This window comes from Filicampus tigris, chromosome 11 (genome assembly GCF_054856515.1).
Source record: "Filicampus tigris isolate MCC_2025a chromosome 11, RoL_Ftig_1.0, whole genome shotgun sequence".
Classification (NCBI taxonomy): Eukaryota; Metazoa; Chordata; class Actinopteri; order Syngnathiformes; family Syngnathidae; genus Filicampus; species Filicampus tigris.
In genome coordinates, this window is record NC_141227.1 from 1,901,090 (window position 1) to 1,928,807 (window position 27,718).

At 40.0% G+C, this 27,718-nt stretch overlaps 1 protein-coding gene and 1 long non-coding RNA gene across 2 annotated transcripts; one reads left to right on the top strand and one right to left on the bottom strand.

The window, feature by feature from the left end:
* On the bottom strand, positions 1-2,532 carry LOC147139390 (uncharacterized). Its single transcript, XR_015088734.1, has 3 exons — positions 1,962-2,532; positions 1,341-1,435; positions 1-219 (listed from the first exon to the last, which is right to left on the bottom strand). It is a non-coding gene; the product is annotated as an uncharacterized LOC147139390 (long non-coding RNA).
* cdk1 (cyclin dependent kinase 1) lies at positions 2,432-26,372 on the top strand. Its single transcript, XM_086045550.1, has 8 exons — positions 2,432-2,790; positions 3,296-3,334; positions 3,557-3,713; positions 7,371-7,494; positions 15,203-15,373; positions 21,035-21,198; positions 24,268-24,409; positions 26,101-26,372. The coding sequence occupies exons 2-8, from the start codon at positions 3,298-3,300 to the stop codon at positions 26,215-26,217; spliced, it is 912 nt and encodes a 303-aa protein (XP_085901676.1). The 5' UTR covers positions 2,432-2,790; positions 3,296-3,297; the 3' UTR covers positions 26,218-26,372.
* Positions 26,373-27,718: the final 1,346 nt, after the last annotated feature.

Consider the following 27,718-nt stretch of genomic DNA (forward strand, 5'->3'; position numbering starts at 1 on the left):
AAGAGCCAACAAACTTTTTATTCATGGAAAACTCCAGAACGACCAGAACAAATGACGAACAGGCGCTAGAGTGACTTGGAAAAACCACAGTCTCTTGGGACACAGAGGCAAGCAAGGCAATAAGCCGACAGCAGGCAGTTGAGGAAGCAGTCCTTTTAAAGGCCTTGATCAGTCATTGACAACAGGTGCGGCATCAGAAGGCCCACCAGTCCCGCCCGCCTGCAACAGACCAGAATCATGACAAAAAGCAGATGTACTAGCGCCTGAGGTGTTTACAAAAATATAACATAAAGATCAAAAACCTTTGTGAAACTGCAGCAAAGTTGTAAACAAATTAGAACAAAAATATTTAAAAAATTAAAGCGCAGGTGCATTAGTCCCCTGAGTTGTTCACAAAAATATAACAATAACTAAAATGGTTTGTAAAACATATTGCATCCGTGATATTTCGGTGCTCTTTGGACTTCTTATCGTAAGGAGGTATGCTGGAAAAGGCGTCTAATTGTTTTTTGAGTAAATGAAGTTTCACCTCGGGTCCCACTTCTTAGTTTGAACTGGTCATACAGGGGCTTGTGATGGCGATTGCAGCAACAACGGTGAGACACTGTTGGCAAAGGATGTTTTTTGTTCTGGATCTTCCTTTTTATAGCCGAAATACTTTCATATTTCGGATGTTGACTTTTTTTTGGGGACTAAATCCACTGCCGCTTCTGCCGTCGTCTCCTCCTCCATGTCGTCTAAGCAGACAGCAGCGGCTGACGGCTGTGAGAGTTGAGAGGGAGGGGCCGGTGATTGATTGGCCGGAGGGAGGGGGTGAGCGAGACTGGCTGTGTAAGAGCACGGAGTAGCTTGCTGCTTTTATGAAGCAAAACAAAAGTTTGCTTGTTCTAAGAAAAAAAAATAAGTTAAAACATTGCACGTCCTATGATGTGACTATCGCGCATGCGCATATCGCAATCTCGATGTTCAAACGACATATCATGCAGGCCTATTACCAACCCTTTTATTAATCTGTATAAGTCTGTTTACCTGCCAAGTACAATAAAGTGTTTCCTTGACAGCAACATGTCAATTTAAGCTTGAGTTGCCTTCATTGTAGCATTCTGTCTGCATATTGATTCACAAAATACATTTATAATATAACGATTAACGAGCGGCACGGTGATCGACTGGTTAGCACGTCCGCCTCACAGTTCAGAGGTCGTGGGTTCGAATCCGGCCTCGGCCTCCCTGTGTGGAGTTTGCATGTTCTCCTCGTGCCTGCGTGGGTTTTCTCCAGGTACTCCGCTTTCCTCCCATTTAATTTACTTTGTTTTATGTTCATTTTATATTAAGAATACCTTCTGCTCTTCAAACATGTTGATTATTCTCTTCCGAAACACCTTGCCATCTCAAAAACATCACAAGCTCTGATGAATACTCTGCCATCATGGATCTGATTGGGTTAAAAAGCAAAATGGGAAGGATTCAATTAGGTAAACATAAAACAGACAAGGAGAACAAGCAGAAATAAAACTAATTATAGTCATTACCAGAAAAACTCAATTTTCACAGATTTGAAAATATATTTTGAATATTAAAAAACTCAATTATTCTATATCGAAGAAAGACCATGTTTTATTAGACTTTTTTTGCTCAAGGTAACTCTCAAACTCCAATGGATATTTTTTAGCATCCTATCAAAATAGATGAATGGTAATTAAATTCTAGTATTGCAATCACATGGCAATATAGTGTGTTTAACACAAGTTGTCAAAGGACCAGTTATAATGAACTATGTAAAAAAAATGTTAGTGGATAAATGCACAAAGCATGTATTGGTTACAGTTCCCTGATCTGATACAGAAGTAGCATCCGAGCATCCCATAACAACCAACAACCTTGATTATTTAGCCAACACCCATTCTCATACATTGGCCACCGCGTTCGGAATAATATTCAATAACAAAACTGCAATTTACCGAAACACGAGTTTTCCCACTCATTAATCACTGTGGTAACTGGTAAATTGGCTTGAGACTTCAAGTTCGGGGGTACCCTGGCGTCACAACAGAGCTACGCGGCCAAATCTTCATGCTGTCACAGACGTCCAACTTCAGGATTCCCTCGTCCACTGTCGCGATGACTTTAAATCTCGTCGTCATGACAAGATTAAAAATCATCATGATGACTTTTAATCTTGTCATGATAATTTAAAAAAATCATCATGGTGAATTTTAATCTCATCATAATGTCTTTAAATCTCAGCACGATGACTTTAAATCTCGTTTTGTCTTTTTTCCTCGGTGGGTGGCACTAATACGCCGTCGTATCATACCATTTCAATTTGAAACAATTTTTAAATACAGTATATGTTTAAATAAAGTTGTTGTTTTTTTTAAACAGTGCGCATACACAGGAAGTCTTTGGGAAGCCCTCCTGTTTGGTCACGTGAGCTTCCTCATCTAGCGGGTTGCGGGTTTATTCTACCGAACTTTATGTTATATAGAGCGTTTCGCATAAATATATATTATCCACGGTGGGATAAATGGGAATAAAGATAGGGTAAGTGGAGAGGAACGCCGTACTGTGAAATGTTTCACAACGCTCATTTCTCGTGAGCACAGACCTCCTGACAGGCTCCCGTTTTTTGATAGGTGCTTTTGAAATACGTCGCCTTAGCTCATTGGTCTATTTTGAATCTCACTTTAATCGCGTCTAATTCGAAACAGTCTGCACAAGCAGTGGTCTGTTGAAGAAGTCTACCGCAAAGAACGTATTCAACGACACGAGGCGACGCATCTCAGTCAGGTAATGTTTGTCAATGTTTAATAGCGATTTCAATAAGTAATTCTTTTAGTGTCGCGGTTTCGTAAAAAATTGCATTTAAACGCGTGTTGAGGTCGTAGCAGCGTTACTTTAAGGGTAGTTTGTGATCATGGGTCTGCTAACATTTGAGGTTAGGTCATAACGAGGAAATACGAAAACAACTGATAGAAGAATCTGTTTTATTAAAATATTGGCGTAGCGAATAACCACCAAGTTGTATATTTCTTAAATTGTTGGGGAACCAATTTAAAAAATAGAAATTGAACCGACATAAAATATGCTTCGAAGCATATTTTATGGCCGTTCAAACACGTAGATTTTTATCTAGGTGCTTCCATGCTAGACAATACGTAGATGAGAACATGTAGATGGCATGCCAGCATTATACGGTATCGCCAACTAAAATGTGTATCCTGACAAGGTAAGATGAATGCAAAACGTTCTGTAGTGTTGTTCCAGACTTAACTGTGTTTTTCCCCCCTGGCAGCAATGGACGATTATTTGAGAATTGAGAAAATCGGAGAAGGTTAGTAGAAATGTTTTGTTTTACCCTTGAGAGGAAATGTTTTTTTATATATGCTTGTTGATTTTGTTTTTATTTTATTGCTTAAACGGAAAAGCAGTTTTTCGCGCACACATCTATTCATTAGGGTTCAACAGTAGTGCTTCCCAACCAGATCACACTTTACTCAAACATAACTTGTCACTCCAGTCTGTTTTTGTTTTTTTAATGGCGTTGTTCTTGCAGGAACTTATGGGGTGGTATACAGGGGCAGACACAAGGCCACTGGTCAAATTGTGGCAATGAAAAAGATCCGTCTGGAGAGTGAGGAGGAAGGGGTTCCCAGCACTGCAGTGAGAGAGGTCTCCTTGCTTCAGGAGCTGAAGCATCCAAATGTTGTAAGGTATGCTCATTGTGTGCAGAAATAAGTGGTCTTTTACGATTCCTTAAAATTGCTAGTTAAGTCAATTAGTTGGCACAGGTATTATTTTTAATTTTACAGTGATGCATTTTTGGATTATTGACTATTTATTTATTTTAGTCGCTGTCATGTGAAAAACACTTATCTCTATTTTTTTTTCATTTTTATGTTACATGAGTCATGTTTCCGCGCTGCAGGCATCGCATTAAAGTGAAAATTAAAAAAGTTTGTAAAATTGGAGGTATATATATATATATATATATATATATATATATATATATATATATATATATGTATGTGTGTGTATATGTGTGTGTATATATGTATGTGTGTATATATATATGTATATATTTGCGTGTATGTGTGTGTGTGTGTGTGTGTGTCTATATGTATGTATTAGTGTATTAATACGTTTCGGTATGGCATTTTTCGGTTCGCTCCGCGCGGCTGCTATTGACTGTTGCACATGGGAGAGGAGGGCGGCGGCACTAAAGAGGAGCCAGGACGCCAGAAGCCGTGATAAATGCATGGATTAATGGTATTATAATGGCATACGCAAACAAGCCAGAGCTCGAAGGTCCCCCGTACACTGCGGTCTCCTGTTTGGGAACATTCTAGCTTTCCTGTTAAAATCGCTGATGGGGAAAGGTACGTGCATACAGTGGTACCGTTACTTACGAAATTAATTGGTTCTGGAAGACATTTCTTAAGCAGAAAATTTTGTAAATAGAGACGCCTTTTCCATGTAAATGCCCTAATCCGTTCCAAGCCCCCCAATATTCAGACATAAACGTTTTATAAAGCATGAAAACATGTAACAAATACATGTTACAATTAGATTATTGCACAATAAATTACAGTTGTGCATAATTTAAAAAAACAAAGAATAAAAATAATGGTCATTTACCTTTTAATTGCTGTCCTCAACGCTTTTTGCCCTCTTTGCTTCATGTTCTCTCTCAGAAGTGGTTTTTGCCTGGCGTTTTGTAAACAACTGATTTAATAACATGGCGACTGTCGATACATTACGGTCATATTCTTTGGCGAGATCAAACAAACGCATCCCTCTTTCATACTTTTCTATTATCTTTTGCTTTGTTTGTATGGACAAAAAAACGAGTTTCTCCTTTTCTTCTTTTCCTTGTTTCTAATTCACGTAAAACTCAGAAGACCTCATGGCCGGAGGGGTGAATGACAAGGACGCTGCATCTATCTATTTATTTACCTATCTATCCACACACAGGAAGATGCTAGGCTAGCCAATGGGAGAGCAGCTATGAGTATGTTGCGTTCAGGAAACTCCGGAGCTGCGTGTATCACCCCATACTTTTACCTTTCGTATCCTGAAATTTCATTCGTAACTAGAGGCAATATTTTCCTGTTGAGGTGTTTCGTAACTTGAAAATTTCGTTTGAAAAGACGTTCGTAAGTAGAGGTACCACTGTAAATCCCAAAGCTGTGTGCCAACATTATTACATGAGATTGACGGCTATGTTGCAGGTAACACGTCTAACATAATAACAAATATCCGACTTTGAATGTTTCTTAGACGAGGAAGAAAGCAGTATTTTTTTTTGCCTAAAACAAAGTACAACAGCTCTGTTCTTCGTTTTCCGCTGCTTCTCTCGCTAGCCGTATGATGCATTCATGAACCTCGGAAACATCACAACACAAATCCTACCTCAACACAGATAACCCAATTTATTACAATAGGCTGTTGAACATTCAGAGGTTTCGACGCCTAAAAAGTAGGGTTGTCAATTTAGCGTGCTATTCTCGGCGTTAATCCAACCCCCTTTTGACGCCGTCAATTTTTTTATCGCGTGATTAAGGTTTCCATAGCAACCAAGGCTGTTGGTCACCGCGATCTATACATGTATATTTAAAAAAAAAAGCTTTAGAGTAGAGGAGGCATTACATCTGCTTCAAAATATTGAGGATGAAGATGAATTGCTTGGCTGACACATGCACGGCCGCCCGCCCCTCGTGATAGTCGTGACGTACGTTGTTGGAAGTGTAACGCTCAAAGGTTGTTCTTCCTTATCTTCGGAGGCCGTGGTATGGCGGTTTACAATATAGGTTTGACTTGATGTATTTCTTCTGGAGTCTTAATTCCTTGCTAAAGAGAACCGACACGACAGGATGTGAACAGCAGCGCTCCAATTCACCTCTCTCTCGTAGTTCCTTCGCATAGGAAATGCGCCGTTCCAAACCAAATCAAAAATGAATAAATACTTAAGCACAATATACGTAAATAAATATATACTCACAAAATAATATTGCAGAATTTTAGAAAAATAATCAATACAAAATATGTATTTTTATATCAGCACGACACACACGTGAGAACCGCATGGGACAATCTCAGAGGTACACCAACTGTTTGTCATTCATTTATCTGACACAATTTACATTAAAATATACCCACAACATAATTTTAATAAACAAAATACCTTTATTAGACACTCGAGCACCGAGTAATCATCTTTTTAGTCGTTCTAAAACCAAGATGAGCTTGAGCAACAAGTCGCCCGATCGTGAGTGTGTGTGTGTTTGAAAGGGCTTGGGGGGCTGTTTGCGTGAGTTGAATCCAATGCTTGTTTTTTCAATTGAAGGGGAAGTCAACCCAAACATTTATTTTCCAGAATATGTTCTATGCACCCCCCAGTTAAAACAAAGCATTCTGATTAATATTGTGTTTGTGGAATATGAGTTAAATTGTAAAATCCATCCATTTTTTACCATCTCAGGGGTCGGCCATTTTATTACTATTGTCGACTGAAAATGACATCACAGATGCGCTGAGGGCTCAAATAACGACCAATCATGGCTCAGTTTCATAAAACAGGTGAGCTGTGATCGTTACCTGAGCCCTGAGCATCTGTGATATCATTTTCAGTTGAAAGACGTGACAAAATGGCCGTCCCCACTGATGACTAAAAACAGGTGGATTAACTATTTTTTGGATTAACGCAATATTTATCAGAATGCCTTGTTTCAACTAGTGGGCTTGCATGGAGCATATTCTTAAAAAATAATGTTTGGGTTGACTTCACTTGAATAAAGTATTTGCATAAGAAAATCAATCCTCTTATTCATGTTAAGGGTATTAAAATTCAAGAAAATAATGGGACAGAAAAATCAAGGGATTTTTTTACAATAAATAAAATATGCGATTAACTAAATTCAGTGACATCCTGTCACGTGTATATTCTGATCCATTTCAATGGCTAAGAGACCGACAATTGCATTAAAAAAAGAAAAAGACGTATCCGCTCTCCCGACTTTCAAAGTAGAAAGATGCAACAGCGCCCCCGGCTCTATTGGTAGAAATGGGGTTATGCACTCCCCGCCTTAATGGGTTAAAACAGAGCTGGTGAGCTACGTGTGCCTTTTTTTTTCTTTTGTTTTTAAATACTGGTGTTAAAAAAAAGGTATCCAGCCGTTTTTGATGCCGAAAAATCACGGTACGGTACTGGTACCAGTATCCCGTGCAACACTAATTGGTACATTTTAGGTCTTCATACTTTTCAAGAAAAACATTCACATGGGAACACAGTATAAGCATTTGTAAATTTGCACTATGTAGAAATGTGCACAATCACACAGTGTTAATGAAAAGGCTGTTTGCTTATACAGACTCCTAGATGTCCTGATGCAGGAGTCTCGTCTCTATCTTATCTTCGAGTTCCTATCCATGGACCTCAAGAAATACCTGGATTCCATTCCTTCTGGCCAGTACATGGACCCAATGTTAGTCAAGGTAACGCTCCGTTTTATACAATGCCCCTTTCATTAGGTCAGTGTTTCCAAATGTTGACTAAGTCAAGGCACATTTCTTACATTCGAAAAATCTCACAGCACCCCTCCAGGCAAAATTCCCATAAAGTAAATACAAATTTAAAGGGATGGCCATGTTTTCACTACCAAGTTCATTTTATATATTTTTTGATCAGGAAAATGAAAAGAGTTTTCATTTTCTATTTTATCAATAGATTTGGGAGAAATTAGGAAATAAGTGACTCCATGAATAACGCCCCTTGTTAATGAGGAGAATGGCCGCGCCCCCTACCGTTCTATCCTTGTTTGGTCAGAGTCACTGGAGGAACCGATTCCAAACTCTCCATTGGAAATCATTGTACTTTCATTGCTTATAACGTCCAAAACCGGTGATCAATTGGCACCAAAATTTATGTGGACATCCTTACTAATGACCACTTCAACATATCAAAAGGATTAACCTCTCCGTGGCTGATTTATATGAGAATGAGGAAACGTGCAAGTGAGCAGAGCTACATAGATTTATGCTGGGAGGAGCGCACACTGCTTCTTTGCTTAAAAACAAAACCAAAACACTGCTTCTTTGCTGATCATGGTTAGGACGAGCGAGACATTTAACACCAGTTAGGATATTTACAGAGACTGAAGTGAGAATGAGGAGCGTGCACAGTTATTTGGATGAGGACTGGCCCCAGTTTGTCGACCGACAGCACGCAGTTCAGTGGAAGGTAACAGCCGAAATGGTACGTTCCAATGCGGCCACACTCGGCTGTGGAGTCGGATGCGCACGTTCAAGACGTCCCCGGTGGTCTTGCCTCACTCTGACGCCGCTTCAATTTGCACGGACAGTAAGGAGCTGATGTTGGTGTGCTAATGCCTTTGGTTTTAACGGCCTGAAGCTAGTTGTTGCTATTAGCTGTACTATTATCCTACTGAGGGCGGCACGGTGGTCGACTGGTTAGCTAGTCCGCCTCACAGTTCAGAGGTCGTGGGTTCGATCCCGGCTGCGGCCTCCCTGTGTGGAGTTTGCATGTTCTCCCCGTGCCTGCGTGGGTTTCCTCCGGGTACTCCGGTTTCCTCCCACATTCCAAAAACATGCATGGTAAGTTGATTGGACACTCTAAATTGCCCCTAGGTGTGATTGTGAGTGCGGATGTTTGTCTCTGTGTGCCCTGCGATTGGCTGGCAATCAATTCAGGGTGTCCCCCGCCTACTGCCTGAAGACAACTGGGATAGGCTCCAGCGGATAAGCGGTATCGATAATGAATGAATGAATGAATTATCCTACTGTTAGCTGGGGAGGGGGGCGGCGGGGGCCGCTAAAGATCCATACTTGCCTGATCACTTGCCCGCTGCCAGTCGCCGTCTCCCGAGACTTGACACGAGTTTAGTGTTGCTAAATGTCCAAGATATAACCGGGGGTCGGGGTTCGTGTGTTCATTCATGCTCTTGTCCTCTTCAGCCTGTGTCAGTGGAGAGGTGATTGCCACGGTACTTTTGATTTTGTGAAGGTGCTCATGATGACATCACGTTTGATGTCAATAAATCCAAACTCTTGTGCAGAACACTTTTATACTTTCACAGGTTGAAGTGGACAAGAGTAGTAATGTGCATTTGCATTTTGGTGGCGATCGGTCGCCGCTTTAGACAACAAAACTGACAAAGCTAGCAATATTACCACGCTTGCCTCCCTCCCGGGACGTAGACCGCTGAGACCGAAAAAATAAACCGAGCTCGCCCAAAAAGGGGCGGGGCAATTTGTCGTAAATCTAATCACAAAAAAACCCTTAAATCACTACAGAGTTTTTTGAGGGGGGCATTTTAGTACTGATGTCATTTCTACAGGCAAACCTATTGTATAAGTGCCAATGTTAAGCTCATCCAAGTGTCCCTTTAAATGTGTTTTTCCCAAGAGCCCGAGGTTCATTTAGGTTAGTCATGCCACCAGCAATAAAACTGTAATATTGAAAACGAGTACCCTTTTTTTCAAAACGGCAAACCAAAAAACCTTTTTTACTTACATTAAATTTGAAAGAAAATTGTTCTGAAATCAGAGGACAATTTGAAGTTAAACGATGCCTCTAAATCAGGGGTGTCCTAACTTTGCAAAGAGGGGCCAGATTTGGTGAGGTGAAAATGCGGGGGGGGGGGGTGACCATTTAGCCTGACATTCTTTTGCACATGGAACACTAGGGCTGTGCAATTAATCGAAATTCAATTACGATTTCGATTATTACACTCCATGATTGCAAAATTGGCATAATCGTAAAAAAACGATTAATACTAATTTTGAGTTGTTTTGAGGCATGCGCACACAAGTTACTCCACCACGCCGCCCTCTCCAAGCTAGCTAGCTAGCCAGACCGCACCCCACAAGTCACACTGCACACGCTCCTCAAAGTTTTAACAGAGTAACAGACCTAAAAATGGCACAAGACCCGTCACAGGAACGACTTGTAAACAAGCAAGGCAAGTCAAGTCAAAATCGCTTATTTGGTTACATTTTGGGTTTGCCGTGGAAGACTGTGAGCAAAGACGTATAAAGTGCAAGTTGTCTCTGCACCCACCGGCAACACGACGAATCTATTCAACCAATGTTTGGTTTACGATGATATGATAAACCAAAGCAAGAAAACACAGAATCAAAATAATGCCGTCGTTCGCACCGCAATTCTGAGTTGGTGAAACACTGTGCGCAGCAACACCATACCCATCAACATCAGAGAGACACAAACAGATAATCTATTGCCCGGACAAGGCTTCCAAATGTTTCGGACACAGAGTCCACTTGGCCATCGGCATGTGGGTTTTATTTTAAATAACATATCTTATGGAAATGTACACTACTTTTACTAGCACAACAATAGAAAACATAAACATTATGACTGTGACTTAAGTTAAATTTCCTGTGTAGTCTATAATATGAAGGAAAATGTTGGTGTTTTTTTTTATTTGTTTTTTTATTACTTTTTTTCAAGTTGCTTCAAACGCAATTTGCAAAGATATTATTGGTCATTATATTGTAATACAGTTTATATATGGCCTACTGTAATTTAGAAGTACCGTATTGGGCCGAATATAAGACGGCCCTGATTATAAGACGACCCCCTCTTTTTCAAGACTCAAGTTTGAAAAAAGTTTTTTTGAACACCAAATTAATTTTTATACAGAAAATAATTACAGTACATCTGAAACAAATGATGAACAATATATTTGAGAGAAAAGGCATGTTATTTTGCCTCATTCATTAAATATGTAAACCAAGGGTGTCCAGCTCCGGTCCTCAAGGGCCGCTTTCCTGCCCGTTTTCCAATTCTCCTTGCGGCAACACACCCGATTTAAATGATCAGCTCATCAGCAAACTCTGAAGAAGCTTGGTAACGATCATGATCTCTTGAAACAGGTGCGTTGCAGCTGTGATAGATGGGGAAAAAAGGCAGGACACCGGCCCTTGAGGACTGAGTTTGGACACCCCTGATGTAAACTAATGTGCAATCACATTCGTAAATGAATGGCTTCTGGTTTTTGAAATGTAAATAAACCAATCTATTGTGATCAAACAACAATATTGCAATAACTGCATTAACCATCAAAGTGAAGTCTAACTATCTGTAGTCTTGAAACAAATCTGAATAAGGAAAAACATTGCAATAAAATAATGCAAACTGGTTTAACTTGAGAGTAGCTGAGATCTATCATGAGAATATTACTCCACACAAACAATTATCTGCCTCGCTGTGCTCAGTGTCGCTCTCATTAATCCCATCCTCTGGCTCCTCTCATAGCACGTCATCCTCACGTGACAGGGGTTGCTTTGGCCTGAGGAGTCAAGTTCAGCATTCGCTTCAATGATATCTGGCGCCGTCAAGCGTCGTGAATGGGTATAATGTCTAGACCCCGAATATAAGACTACCCCCACTTTTTCGGTCTTATTCCAATGCAAATACCGCCAATACGGTATTGTATAGATTACTAGTATGTAACAGTCAACATTTAGATTAGTTTGACCCAATCAGCATATTAAATTTATCATTTATCAGAAGAAAATTACTTTAACTTTGGTTACTATATGTACATATTACTTTAAAAACAGAACAAAAAAGACTTCAGATAAACGTCTAAATGTATAGATGAATAGCATGACTGTTATTCTGTCAAAATTGGCATTTTACTCAAAGCAGCTTACTACTTTCACAATTTATAAGTGCATAGCAAGTTAACTCCAATGCACTCTTTGTTTATACAAGGAAACCACACTTTTTAATTAAAAAAAAATATATATATATGTTGCTGGGTCCAAAATGAACTTAAATTATTATAATTTTTCAAAGAGTATTGTCTTTATTTTTTACATGTTTAAACCAGTTCTTGTTTTGTAGCGAAACAATAAATGATTGTTTGAAAAATCGTTATTCCAATTATTACCAAACTAATCGAGATTCATATTTTTTTTCATAATTGAGCAGCCCTATGGAACACCAATAAATCCAAGCACATTTTAGCAAACCAGTCTGTCTTTCGTTTTTGACTTTTGTATTCAAATTTAAAGATTCTTAAACATGTCTTTTGGTACATTTGAAACATGACATATGACTGGCAAATTTTCCACCAAACTTTTATATTTAAAGCAGGCATATAAGAAAGTACCAGTACAAATTACATTTCAAACATCAATAACAACTTAAATGTTCTCTAAACATTTTAATTCTATGACAGGGAAATATGTCAAATATACATATCATACATGTATATCATGTTCACCAGTAAAGGCCAGGGTCAATTTCAAATATTGCTGAGAATAAATGTTCAGTGAAGTTGTAGATTTAAAAATGGAGAAACGAGTAATTCCTTAAATTGTCGGCCCCTACTGTCAACTTTCCCCTTTTTCATTGTTGCCATTTTAGAAAACTGTCCAGAAAGAGTCACACAGGTTTATGGAGTGGTACAGAGTGCTGCTCCCTTCTTGTGTGTAAATGCGAAAATGCATGTTGATTAATCGATTTTTGACATCAATACTTGCAAATGTGGTTTACTTAGTGTAAAATCTTGGCCTGTTTAGCTGGGGGGGAAATTATATACAGTACTACCAGGAATTGAATAAAAACATTCAGACATTGAAAACAATTGCCCAATTTACTGAAATTTGATAATTTCCCATGGCAAACCTCCTGATCTCTAATGGCAAAGTGGTTAGGAATCACTGCAATAAGGTAACTAAAATATTACTGTAGACCAGGGATCCACCGCCACCAGGACGCGGACTGGTACCGGGCCATAGGCCACTTTGGATCGGGCCGCGGCGGCCTGCACAGATGAAAGAAAAGGAAAAAATTTACTTCTGGTTTATTTATGATCCGAGGCTGAAAAATATAATATTTTGAAAAGTGGCCTGATTCTATCCGTTACATCTATCTATGACTGACACTTAAAGTGACACTTTGATGAGCACTTATATAATAGGATTGCATGTAAAAATGACATCAGTACTAAAATCCCCCCCCCCCCCCTCTCAAAAAACAAAACAAAAACGACTCTAGTGATTTAAAGGGACACTTGGGTGAGCTTAACATTGGCACTTATATAATAGGTTTGCATGTAAAAATGACATTACAGTAGTACTAAAATGCCCATCTCAAAAGACTCTGTAGTGATTTAAGGGCTTTTTTTGTGATTAGGTTTACAACGAATTCCCCCGCCCATTTTTGGGGCGTGGCTTATGTTATGTTTTCGGTCTCAGCTGTCCACTTCACGGGAGGGAGCCAAGCGTGATAATATTGCTCGCTTTGTCAGTTCTGTTATCTAAAACGGTGACCGGTCGCCACTAAAACGCAAATGCACATTACTACTCTTGTCCACTTCAACCTGTGAAAGAATAAAAGTGTTCTGCACAATTGCTACTCAACTTTCACAAGCTGAAGCGGGCAAGAGCATGAATGCGCACACGAACCCCAACTGGTTATATTTCGAACATTTAGCGACGCTAAACTCGTGTCAGCTCTCAGGAGAGAGACGGCGGCTTGCAGCAGGCAGATTGGAGCTTTACACCCCCCTCTTCCCTCAACAACAGAGTGTGGCCGCATTTGAACGTACCTTTTCGGCTGTTTAGGTTCCAAATTGGAGAAAATGGGGCCATTCCTCATCCAAATAAATGTGCACGTCTACTCATTTCCACTTCAGTCTCTGTAAATATCCTGACTGGTGTTAAATGCCTCGCTTGTCCTAACCGTGATCAGCAAAGAAGCAATTTTTTTTTTTTTTTTTTTTTTTTTTTTTTAAAGCAAAGAAGTCTGGTCCCAGCCTATGTAGCTCTGCTCACTTCCACATTTTCTCATTCTCATATAAATCAGCCTCAGAGAGGTTAATCCTTTTGATATGTTGAAGTGGGCATTGGTAGGGATGTCCACATAAATTTTGGTGCTAATTGTTCACCGTTTTTGGATGTTATAAACAACGAAAGTACAATGATTTCCAATGGAGAGTTTGGAATAGGTTCAATCCGTGACTCCGGCCAAACAAGGATAGAATGGTAGGGGGCGCGGCCATTCTGCTCATTAACAAGGGGCGTTATTCATAGTCACTTATTTCCTAAATTCTCCCAAATTTATTGATAAAATAGAAAATGACAACTCTTTTCATTTTTCTGATCAAAAAATATATAAAAATAAAATTGTTAGTGAAAATGTGGCCATCCCGGCCCCACTGTCCCTTTAATGCCTCGCCCGCCCTAACCGTCATCAGCAAAGAAGCAGTGTGCTCGTCCCAGCATAAATCTATGTAGCTCTGCTCACTTGCACATTTCCTCATTCTCATATAAATCAGCCAAAGAGAGGTTAATCCTTTTGACATGTGGAAGTGGGCATTAGTAGGGATGTCCACATAAATTTTGGTGTTAATTGTTCACCGTTTATGGACGTTATAAACAACGAAAGTACAATGATTTCCAATGGAGAGTTTGGATCCGTGACTCCGGCCAAACAAGGATAGAACGGTAGGGGGCGCGGCCATTCTCCTCATTAACAAGAGGCGTTATTCATGGAGTCACTTATTTCCTAATTTCTACCAAATTTATTGATAAAATAGAAAATGACAACTCTTTTCTTTTTCCTGATCAAAAAATATATAAAATGAGCTTGTTAGTGACCCTTTAACGCATGTGAAGATTTCTCTGTCGCTTAACGCTAATATTAAATGTACAAGCTAGCAAATTAGTAAAATAAACAGACGTATTTGGAAAGCCACCCACCGCCCCGTGGATGGAGAATAGTCACAGGGCCGCGAAGGGTATATACTTGTATGAACCGGTCCGTCGCAGAAAAAAGGTTGTGGACCGCTGCTGTAGACCACTTAAATTTTTTTCACTTTTTTTTTCTTTTCCTGGAACTTCAGTGTGTGATATTACAGTACGAGCTGTTGTTCCACACTACTACAAACTACAACCACAAAAATAAACCCATTGCATAATTTTCAACCCTCTCTGTTCTAAACATGTACGGGTGTAAAAACTTGATTTGAAACTCATTACATTTTTTTTTTTCAGATTTTGTTGTTGTTGTTTTTGTTGTTTTTAGTCTGTTTAAAAGTAGTTGAGTGTTCTTATCAGTATGGTTGTACAGTATTTCTTTGTGCCACTTTTGTTTTAATAACATCAAATACCTCTAATTTTCATTTTCTTCTACTCACTGCCTCTGTAGAGCTACCTGTACCAGATCTTAGAGGGCTTATATTTCTGTCATTGTCGTCGAATCCTCCATCGAGACCTGAAGCCCCAGAACCTTTTGATTGACAACAAGGGAGTTATCAAACTGGCTGACTTTGGTCTGGCTCGAGCCTTTGGTGTTCCTGTCAGGGTTTATACCCATGAGGTGAGACTCCATTCCAGTTTACGCTTCCCTGAGATTAATTACTCAAACCCAAAGCCAGAGTAAACTAGATGGACCTGGACAATCGCAGACAAACCACGGATGCTGACTAAGGATGCACCAATATTAGATTCAATGAGCGAAAATATTGCGACATCACGGTATTATAATTGCAGCTCTAAAATGTCCCTTTTGAAATAGTTGGGTAGTTAACAAGTACTCCCTTTATGATAAAGATGCAGACGTCCAACATATTTAATTTATTAATGAAAAATGTTTTTTTTGTTTGATTGCAACTTCGATTTAAATGAACACAGTCTTCTTTAAATGCATGGATGAAGCCTAAATTTTTCATCTCCCTCCTTCCAGCGAGTGTGTGGTTGTGTGCGTGCGTGCGGGTTGGTTGGGGGGATGGGTGTGTGTTTGTGGGTGGGTCGGGGGTTAATTCAGTGTGTGTTGGGGTTGTTTGTGTGTGTGTTTAACTGCTCACTGCTCCTCATTCAGCTCAGCCGAGAAGTAAAGGAAGGGGAGGAAGCGTCCGGCCTCTCGTCAATAAATTTTAAGAGGCGCCCCAATTTTTTTTTTGAGATTGTCTCATCTATGCAATCAGCCAATCATATTACACTGGGTCGTGTCTTGTTTAAAAGTCCCATTAAAAAAGTAAAAAGATAAATAGATAAAAGATTCGTATTTATTATTTGACGTTAGCCTTGATGTTAGCTCAACCAAAATAACTTATGCCTTAACTCAGCCCATTTGCGCCACGAGTTATGTGGAAAACTTTAAGCACAATGAAATTGATCACAAGCTGATTGTTGAATAACAGAGTGCAAGTAAATGTATACAGTATATGTTAACAGGACGAGTTGGGACAAAATATCAGCGTGCTGAGCCCTCTAATGTTGCTTGAGATTTGTCATTCTTTCCACCTAGTTTGTGGCCACATTCACCGTTACCACTGTCTACAATGCATCGTGTTGTTCTTTTTGTTGGGTTGTACATAAAGTATGTCCATATCTTTCCTTCGCTTCGGACCACCAAGCCCATTTGCTGTCACTGTCGCCATGGTCCGTCAAAGGAAAGCGTGTCAGTGTGCGTGAGCCGAGACGAATGACCGCATACCTGTTCGTGTTTTGTTGTGCCGGGGTATGCGCCCTGCGTGCTGTCCCGGCGGTGGGCGTGCACAAAGGAGGATAGGGTGCACCAGCATTGCAATTTTTTAAAAGACGGATTACGTGTACAATAGGAAGGGATGTCACAAATTTTGAACGTCTGACGAACAACACGCTAAAAATTTCGTCCTGTCTCGTCACTGAAAATTCATGTAAGTCACATCTCGTTATTGTCATGAAAAAAAGGAGCGTTAACTAAACATTTTTGTCATTGTTGACGAAAACAACACTGGTGGTACACAATTGAATCACTGCCCAAGTACAGTATAATTGTATTTAAAGTGACACTTGGGCACTTATAAAATAGGTTTGTCTGTAAAAATGACATCAGTACTAAAATGCCGCCCCCCCCAAAACTCTAGTGATTTAAGGGCTTTTTTTAATTAGGTTTACGACAAATTGGCCCGCCCCCTTTTGGAGCTCGGCTTATGTTTTCAGTCTCAGCGATCTACGTCACAGGAGGGAGGCAAGTGCGATAATATTGCTCGCTTTGTCAGTTCTGTTGTCTAAAATGGCGACCGATCGCCACCAGAATGCAAATGCACATTACTACTCTTGTCCACTTCAACCTGTGAAAGTTTAAAAGTGTTCTGCACAATAGTTTGGATTTATTGACATCAAACGTCATCTCATCGTGATCACCTCCACAAAATCAAAAATACCGTGGCGATCGCTTCTCCACTTAAACAGGCTGAAGCGGACAAGAGCATGAATGCGCACACGAACCCCGACTGGTTATATTTTGGACATTTAGCTACGCTAAACTTGTCAACCCTCAGGAGGCAGACGCGACTGGCAAGTAGGCAGGCAAGCATGGACCTTTAGCCCCGACGCAATGAACGGTTTCTTAAATTGATACACATTATCATGAATTTAGCGTCATGCTTAGAAAATCTTCCGCGCGGTGCGAAATTAAGAAGGCGGATCGGAAGTCATTGGGCCACATTTCTTCACATTTCTTACTGGCTGTGAAGTGTGCTCGTTGTGGTTTTTTTTCGGATTCATTTTGCTTCTCCTTTTAATTAAAAAATAAAAACGGAGCGACCAATACTTACTGACCGACAGCTTGTCATTGCCATCTTCAGTCTGAAGATGACCCTGCTGGGCCAGTGACGTCACGCACACACTGGGTTAAACGGCCAGTAGGCGGAACCAGTTCACGGAAATATCGAGTTTTCTGCATCTTTTTTATGGCCTTCTCATTACTTTTTTACCAAAGTAACCATTTTTCTTATCTTATTTGTTCTTGTACTCCTTCATGTTTTTAGGGTAACTTTTTTCGTGTCCCATTCACTTTAAACTACTTCCAGTTGTTTTTACAACAAATTCACAAGTGCATTTTTTTTTCTAAAAGAAGTGACTATGAACAGAAACTCATGGTGAAGACAACTTGAAGAATGGCATTATAAAAACTAAACAGCTCATGAGTAAAATTACACATGGGATGAATCACTACTCAAAGACCTCAAATTTGGATTCTGTAATCTGATTTTGTAGTACCTAGACCAGATTGATTTGATTTGAAAGTTCTTTCAAATACCAGACCAAAAACTACAAACTAGTTGCAGATGGTTTCCAACTAATTGCCTTCTCAGACTACGCAACTTTTTTGTCGTTCACGATGGCGGCACTGTCAGACTACCAGATAATATCATTCTGTGTCTACAAGTCTGTCACCGTCTCGACCCCGCCCAATTGTTGTGTACTGTACTTCTGTCAAGGTTCCGTCCATTGGCATGGGTCCGTCGGGGAGGTGGGACAAACAGCTGTGGTGTCATGTCGATGGAGGCAATATGTCCGTGTACGTTGGTTCTCTGCTCTGAAAAGGCATTAGAAGTTTAAAAAAAAAAAAAGAGAGAGACTATGGATGGTGGGGAGAATGCAGTATGGACTGTCTATTCTCCAAAAAGAACTTGAAGGGCAAGTCAACCGAAACATATTTTTTTCAAGAATATGTTCTATGCAGACCCACTAGTTGAAACACAGCTTTCTGATTAATATTGTGTTTGTGGAATGAGTTAAGCAGCAAAATCCACCCGTTTTTAGCCATCTCTGGGGGCGGCCATTTTGTCACCTCTGTCGACTGAAAATGACATCACAGTTGCCCAGGGCTCATAATGACCAATCACAGCTCACCTGTTTTCTGAAGCTTAGCCATGATTGGTTGTTATCTGAGCCCTGAGCATCTGTGATGTCATTTTCAGTCAACAGAAGTTACAAAATGGCTGCCCCCTGATGAGATGGCTGAAAACGGGTGGATTTGCTGCTTAACTCATTCCACAAACACAATATTAATCAGAAAGCTGTGTTTCAACTAGTGGGTCTGCATAGAACATATTCTTGAAAAAATTGTTTGGGTTGACTTCCACTTTACGGTAACAAATGTATTTAATGGCACACACCACATTTGCTAATCAGTTACTGGCTTTGCGGTTAGCAAACGTAGCATGAGTTGAAATGCTATGTATACTTTCTAGTATTTCCCCCCTACCTTCCGTTCCTTTTTTCAGCATTTTGATTGCTTGTATGTCCAGTCTCTCGTCATAAGGAGCAAGGCACTCTCTTCCTATTGCTCAGTGCCGAACCACTCGAAGGATGACGTAGGACATTATGTGGCAAGACGAACAAAAATTCTGACATGCGTGACTTTCGTTGTGGTGGTGGTGGTGAAGTGTCCCAAACTCCAAACGACCAATTGCTGAGTATGTCACACTATACGGGCTACGATGCGTCAGTATAACTCAAAAAACGGCTACGAGACACTGCCTTTGTCTGCGACACGTCTTGTTGGCCCAAAATCAGGCTACATTCGTGTAGTCTGACATCGACATAAGGCCTGCCAACTGAAGTTGCGCAGTGCGCAAGGTTCTGCAACTATTTTTCATGAGTGGTCGACCTTCTGCAACTATTTTTACAGCAATTTGAATTGAATTTGAATTACAACAGTATAATACCAGGCCAAGGCCTTCTGTGTTGCACTGTGTAATATATGACACATTTTAGTTCCATTTCATTTTAATTGGCTTTTTATGTCGGTAGCACATTGGACACACCGGGAATCAATTTGAGCAAACAGGTGGAGGTAGGTTTGCAGAATGGCTCATAATGGGATTTTCAGAAATTAATAGACTAAACTAAACTTAAACTAAAGTTACTTAGTTGTGTAATCTCACACTTGATGGGTGGGCAGGCACTCAAAAGAATCATCTATTTTCATGAGACATTTAGTCAAGTTGTCAAATTTATTTATGTAGCCCTTAATCACAGAAACGCGTTAAAGGGCTTCACATGCCCACAGTTGACAAAATTAATGACATTACCCGATCTTAACCCCCAGAGGGGCAAGGAAAAGCTAGAAAGGGAAAAAAAAGACATCTGGGGAAAAATGAGAAACCTTGAGAAAAGGCCACAGATGGGGGGGAAACCCCCTCCAGGACTTCTGATACTGGACATGAGAAAACCAGAGAGGAATACCTTACAATAATCGAGGCTAGGGGTGGGCGATCTGGCAAAAATATCAGATCACGATTTTTAAAAAATAAAATCACCATCACGATTTTATCACGATTGTTTTTAATACTAACTTGCACATTTCTGACCATTCTCCTCATGTTAAACAAAATGAAACATATTTAAAATGTGTATGAAACTCTAAAAGAAAAAAAAAACATTTTAAGTCAGATAAGCTTTCTGAACAGGTTTTAATTTGAATAGTGACAATTTTTATCAAGATGTGCAGTGAATGTAAACAAAAGGTAACAATGTAAACATAAAAACTCAGCTCGTAACGCAGGTCTAGTACTTTGAAGTCTTTTAAAGCCCCCCTTTTCCACTGTTTTAATGGGAATCATGTCTTCAGCAAGGTTATAAGTCACTTCCTTAGTTCTTTGCACTGCTTGCTTGTTTTTTCATATGGAATGCTCTTGTTAAATGGCTGTGTTACCGTGGGTTGCGTTAACTTGGAGCTAGCGGCTGCCTCCGGCTACCAATGGTCTGAACTCCGTTTGCTTTGGCTGTCGGCGCTGATGTCCCAACCGAAACTCTGCAAACTTTGTAAACAACTGGTTTGCGCTTTCTCCTCCGAGGAAAAGACAAACCAAATCGACACTGTGGATGTGGAGTTTCTTTTCAAGACCAACTCTGCAGCTCCCCGCTGTATACAAACAAACAGGGAGGCGGGGAGTGTCATGTACGGTGCACTGTGCGTGCTGTGATTGGTTGGTCGCTTATACGCGTCAGCGGCTTTGCGCCGCCATCGAGCTAAACTGTATAGAATGTGCCATCAACGACGACGATCAAACGATCTTCCAGCTTTATGAAATTGTGAACACGTTGAATTGCTTAACGATCTAATATCTTCATATCAAGGCATTTAAAAAGTACATTTTTGGTATGCCCCCTCTTAAAAAATAATTCAACCTCAAATGGGCTACAACTAACACACATCCTCTCACTTGAACTCTGACATAAATGCACCCTTATATCTTTCCAGGTTGTAACCCTTTGGTATCGTGCTCCCGAGGTTCTCCTGGGCTCCCCCCGGTATTCAACTCCTGTTGATGTTTGGAGCACTGCCACCATCTTTGCTGAGCTTGCCACCAAGAAGCCACTGTTCCAAGGAGACTCTGAAATAGACCAGCTGTTTAGAATCTTCAGGTAGTGTTTAGTTTTTGAGCAATCAATGCATATAGGAGTGCTTTTCGGATGTTTTGAGTTTTCTCAAAACTGTCTTTGGTCCTCTTCAGTCGAGGGATCAATGCAGGACTTAAAAAAAATGGAAACTGAAGCACTCAAAGTATTTGGCATTAAAAGGCCTTTATTTTAACATGGCCAGTTGTAGATAATGCCTACGCGTTTCAGCCTTGGTAGGCCTTCTTCAGGCCAAGCTTGAGTGTACTAGCATGGTACTGCTTTTATACTAGTAGGTCACATGATCTATGTGGGCTGGACACATGGAGTCAGATGGTGCAAAGCATCCAATTGGCAACATTCCAAAAGTAGCTACTAAAAATTAATCACAATTGACAATTGCTATATACAATTATTAACAATATCCTTTTTACAAAAAAGACCTTAAAGGAAAGGGATAAAATCCAGTTCGCCATTGAGACCAGGAAACTCTGTGGCTCTTAATGTATAAATCCAATAAGATTCCCTCTGTAGTAGTTTTAATCTGTCCCCTCCCCTTTTTTTTTTTGGAATTAGTAAATCACTTCGATTTTGACTCTTTGCTCTCTGATAAGATGTAGAAATTATTTCTTCTTTGTATCCTCTTCTTTTAAATCTTTGTCCCATATCTTGAGCAAGATTGTCAAAATGGGTGTCTAAAGGGATGTTTTTTAACAACCGTGGGGGGTGGTAACTGTCCGCCCTCAAAATTGAATTGCGGTAGGTTTCCTATAGATTGTAGTATGGAGATCTTTATTGTGATCTTTGTAGATTTTTGAATCTAGAAAGGTAATTTGTGACACAGGAAACTCTAGACTAAGATTTGTATTTGTATTATTTAAATAGCAGCGAAATTGAATCAATTCTTCTTCCGACCCAGACCAAAGCAGCAATACATCATCTATATAGCGTCCCCACCATATTATTTTATCCAAAAACATATTTGAATTGGAATAAACACATTTTTCTTCCCAAAAAAACAAATATGAATTGGCATGATTCGGTGCAAAGCAAGCCCCCATTGCTGTACCCTTTTGTTGTTTATACATTTGGTGGAGAAACAGAAAAACATTGTTATATAGAGTAGGGATGTGCGCGACTAGTCGTTTAACCATCTACAATTTATTAAACGTTTAGTATTTTACTAGACGGTTAAACGCTGCATTCGCTGCAAGTATCACGCATCTTGTTGCCCACGCCTCTGCCTTGGCCTCTCTAAACAAACTGAGCACCAAGAGAGAGAATTGCTCCCCTCCCCCCCGCCCACACGCACACATAGTAGGGAGCGGGGACGCTAATTTTGGGGAAGAAAAGTAAATTCTGAAGATGTCGAAGCTACCACGAAAAACAACGGCAACGTTTGGCAGTATTTTGATGCAGCAGATGACAACAAGGTCGCCTGTAGGCTTTGTAAGCATAAATTCGCTTAAGGCCACTCTCCCGGGGCGATGAGAAACCACAGCCAAAGTAACGCCCAATGTGAACCTACAGGTCGATGGTGGCGGGGCCAGGCAGACGACCATGAGAGCGTTTGTTTCAGTCGGACTGACGCAGATGCTCAACGCGCAGCAAAGATTAACCAAATAATTTGTAAAATGAGAGCGATATGCTGCCACTTTCTTTTGTTGAGGTCAAAGGGTTCGAAAAATTAATGCTGGATATTGAGCCTGAGTACACGGTGCTAAGTCGCAAAACAATCACGCCCCAACTCGAGAGTAACCATAACCAAATGAAAGACTGACTTCCGCTTTTATGCTCAATTCGGATTTTTGGGTGATATTTTTTTAATCGTTCAGAATATGTATTAAATTTAAATGTCTGTCTGGTGTGTGAACCAACTATCACTACAAATGTCCACCTTTTGTTTCATGTTTCAAGTGAGATCAAATGAAAGTAAAATAAAGTCAGTACTGTTACTCAAAGCAACTTTACAGATTCATGGACAATTGTCAATCTCCCTCCCAAGCAGTCTCTCCGCATATTGGGCTTTTGATGACGTATATGTCGGATATATGTGCCCTGACTGTTTAGAATGCGGTCGCATTGCAAAAAATTCGATACGTATCCAATCTAAGACCACATATGAAAAGTGACCCAAGTCGGATATGAAAAATCGTAATTGAGCCGTTCAGGCTGTCAGAAAAAAATCAGATACAGGTCACATATGGGGAAAAAAAAATCTGATTTGGGTTGCATCTGCTTGCATTCTGAACGTAGCCAGAATAAGTGACAGATAAATTGATTCTTAAAATAATCGTTAGTTGCAGCTCTAGTCTTAAGCATGCATTTTATGAAAATAATTGGACTGGTTCAACCCATTAAGGACGGGAGCGCATAACCGCATATCTACCACTAGAGACGGGAGCGCTGTTGCGTCTTTCTACTTTTTAAAGCCGGGAAAGCGGATACGCCTGTCTTTTTTTAATCCAATTCGCCGTCTCTTAGCCAATTTAATGCATCAGAATATAAACGTGACGAGACCACGTAAGATGTCACGGAATTTTTTTGAGCCGAAAGTTAATGGCGGACGCCGTCGATCGCCTGGAGCTCTGAAATAACGGCAGTGATATATAGACGAGGCGTTTGTGGACTTTGAACCAGTCAAACGTGATATGATATATGGTTTGTAGACAATGACGATCTCTATGTCTTTGTAACAGAATAGCAGATGGTAATTAACCACTCGATTTTTTTTTTTTTTTTTTAAATTAAAGTACTGCTTCTCTTGCACTGACATGTTATTTTCTTCGATTGAAACCATAAATAATAACCTCTGCCTGTGTGAAAGCCACATGTCTAAGCTCTCTAATTATTTGGGAATTATGTTTCTGTCTGCTACAGGGGCTGGGATATTAATTATTTTGTAAGTGTTGAATTTCTGGGAAAACTTCAGGTTTTCAAGGGTAATTCCAAAGGCGATCTAAGGTTTTGGAGAGCTGTTGAGCCAGGCGCTTTAGGCCATACTGGATTAAAGTGTGGTTGATTGTTCTTAACCAAAACGTTCTCATTTTCTTTTAATACCTCGTGTCTGTCTTTTTTTGTTTGTTTATTTTTTAGGACATTAGGAACGCCAGATAATGTTGTTTGGCCTGATGTGGAAAGCCTACCTGACTACAAAAGCACTTTTCCAAAATGGAAGCCTGGCAACCTTGCCTCAATGGTGAAAAACCTGGATAAGAATGGCATGGACCTACTGAAAGTAAGATTTGTTCATATATATACAGTATGAGGAGTTCTTTTCCGAAACCCTGTCTATAGTATATGGATGTAACGATATCCAAACATTTCGATACAATATTATCGCGTCACGTTTTGATAATTACCATGATATTGTGGGGAGGTTGGTGAAAAAAATAAATCATGATATTGTATAAGAACTTACTATATTGTTTTTAAAAAAAAAAAAAAAAAAAAAAGCACAACATTGTTTTTGGACATAACAGCAGTGACAAAGAAATAGTTCCTTGTCGCCCGTTGTAGTGTGTCTTCAGTGACCGCCTTGCTGATTGGGAACGCTGATGACAACAGCTGCTTATATAGAGAGCTGCCCTTTGCCAACACTTTCTGATTGGTGGCCTGCGGTGGGTAAACAGTCATCCAATCAGTGTGCTGATGAGAGGGCTCCCACACACAACGCTGACTAATTGGATCGCCGTTTTCCCGCGGACGGCCACCAATCAGAAAGGAGCGCTGGCACGGGGCAGCTCTCTATATAAGCAGCTGTTGACATCAGCGTTCCTAATCAGACAAGTTGCTTGAAGGGCACAAAGAAGATCTTACATTCCCAGCAGATTGAAGTCGAGCGCTGTCAGACAAGTGGAGAGGTCATTGAAGACACACTACAACGGGCGACAACGAGCAACCCGCCCCCCGCCGTGTCCACCAGGTGTGGAAGGGAAATTAAAGTTTAGTCAAACTCGCATATGGACGGCTAATTTGAAATTAGAGGCGAACCGGCCTCTAGGAACTGGGAAATCCCAGTACCCAAAGTAACAAAACATGACATAATTGCCACAAGCCCTCATTGGCTGCACATAACAATAAAACACATAATTAAGTTTGTTGCAATATACTATGTTATAGTGCTAACAAAAATTTAGAAAATATGTTCCTCCCAATGGTTAAAGATTTTTTTTTTTCCCTGTTGCATTTGATTGCGCAAACCAATTTACTACAATTAAATTACACATTTATTAGTGAAGAAAGATTAAACGTTTGGGATAAAGGTTAAATGAAAACATTTAAAACCAATACAAGTGTTTATTTTAGTTTTACTTTAGCACCGTGCTTTTTCCTGATTTACTCCTCTGATTTCACTACCTTCATTAAAAAAATGCTTGGTGCCAAAGAAGAGTGAAATTTGTTTTACAAGTATTTCTGTTTGTATTTATAAATAGTCTTGCAGGATTAGTGAAATTCTGCATAGTATATAGTTTTGGTTTCATTTTAAAATGCACTAAACAATTGCCGCCAAAACCTTTAAAGCCACAATTTTGACTTCAATTTAAGCTGCACCATTATTTATGAACATCTCAGAACTGTTGGTACAAGCAGCAAAGTTTAATCAAAGTTAAATGTTATATCATCTAATTAATTTGTACATACATAATCGAGCTGTAAACTAATGATGGTTATATAAGATCAGCTGCTTGCTGGAGAGATGCCGCAATTTACATATGACCCAATTAGTCGACTAATCGCAACTACTGTTGGTGATTAGTCGACTACCAAAATAATCGTTTGTGGCAGCCCTACTCTACTGCACTTTGTGATAAATGTTTTGAAGCAGTGGTAAACGTTTATAAGATCAATTATCCCAAAGTGGTTGATTGTTTCAGAAAACAAAGCCAATGTGGGTTTGGGGGTAACGTTTTCTCCTCTCATTTATAGAAAATGTTGGCCTACAATCCTCCCAAAAGAATCTCAACACGTGAGGCCTTGACCCATCCATATTTTAATGATTTGGACAAGTCAAGTCTACCTTCAGCCGACATCAACAAAATCTAATGGCTGCCTCACTTTGAAATACACTCATAACCACAGTGAATGTTGAACCTGTAAATACTTTTGTGTGACCGTTCTAAACCTTTTGTGTGTTTGAAGTGTTTGTCATCATTCTTTTCAATAAAGCAATACTTACTGTGGTCTCACAGAACCTTTTAGCCCAATGTAATGTCCTGATATGTTTTTGTTTGGTGATATATGGTTTCACCTAGGGCTGAACGATTTATAATTTTTGGATGGAAATCATAATTCAAGCCAACGTGAGCATGTGATCGCCAATGTTGCATTTTATTTATTCATTTATTTATTTAACAGTGCTCCTAGCAGACCCTGAATCTCTAGTAGACATGCAAGCTGTGACAAGTCACACAAACCAATCAGCTCCAAGCTGGTCAATAAAACAAACGGCTCGTCGATGTGACATCACAAAGTTGCCAATCCTCCTTGTTCCTCCAAGCCGGTGTCGGCATAGATAGCTACTGTATAGGCCTAGATCACAGGCGTCAAACTCAAGGCCCGGGGGCCAAATCTGGCCCGCCACATTTTATGTGGCCCGTGAAAACAAATCAAGCATGTCAGCTTGACAGCTTCTATGGTGTTTGCTAAAATCTGGACCAAAATTTCAAACTGTTATATGTAATAAATAATATTGAAATATTGCAAGCATTTTCTTGTCAAGTTATTCTAGTAAAACTTGAACAATAGTTGAAGAAACTTGTATTCTTAACGTCTGATTTCAAAAGTAGTCACCCATCAATTTTTTAACATCGCTGTCCTGTGAAAAACACTTGTCCATTTTTTTTTTTTTTTTTTTTTTTATCTTTTTTTTTACATGAATGGTGTTTCCGTGCTGGACATTACATTGTGAAAATTTAAAAAATATGCCAAAATTGTGTGTTTTTCACGGGACAGCTACGATATGTAATAATATCAGGACGTTTTTAATCATATGACACAGGCATAACGGCCCTCCGAGGGAAACTACAATGTGTCGCGCGATAAAAATGAGTTCAACACCCCTGCTCTGATAGACCAATTTGACATCGTCCAATTGTGATCAACGCTTACCCCGTGGCGTTGGACTGACTGTCGGCACGTTGCGCTGGTAAAAATGACGAAACTTCATCGCAATGACAGACAGCGATGCTGACCATTAAAGTTTAAAACGCCGAGATAGACCAAAAAGACGCTGGCCAACAGTGACAGACTCTTACCCCTTGTGGCATCCGGCCGGCTGTCGGCACGTCACGCTGGACGAATACACCGCAACGACAGACAGCGACGCTGACCAAGTACCTTCTGCACATGCATAAGATGTAATACCCTTCCGTACCATCGGCGGCGGTAGTCACCATTTCTCATGGTTAGAAAAATTCAACCGGAAAGCTGTTGGCCAGGTTATAAAAACGTAAACAATGCATTTGCTCACGATGAACTCCCACGTGATGTAAACCATCACGTTCTTGACACGGTATTGTGAAATACGTGCATTGTCAACCCTTGC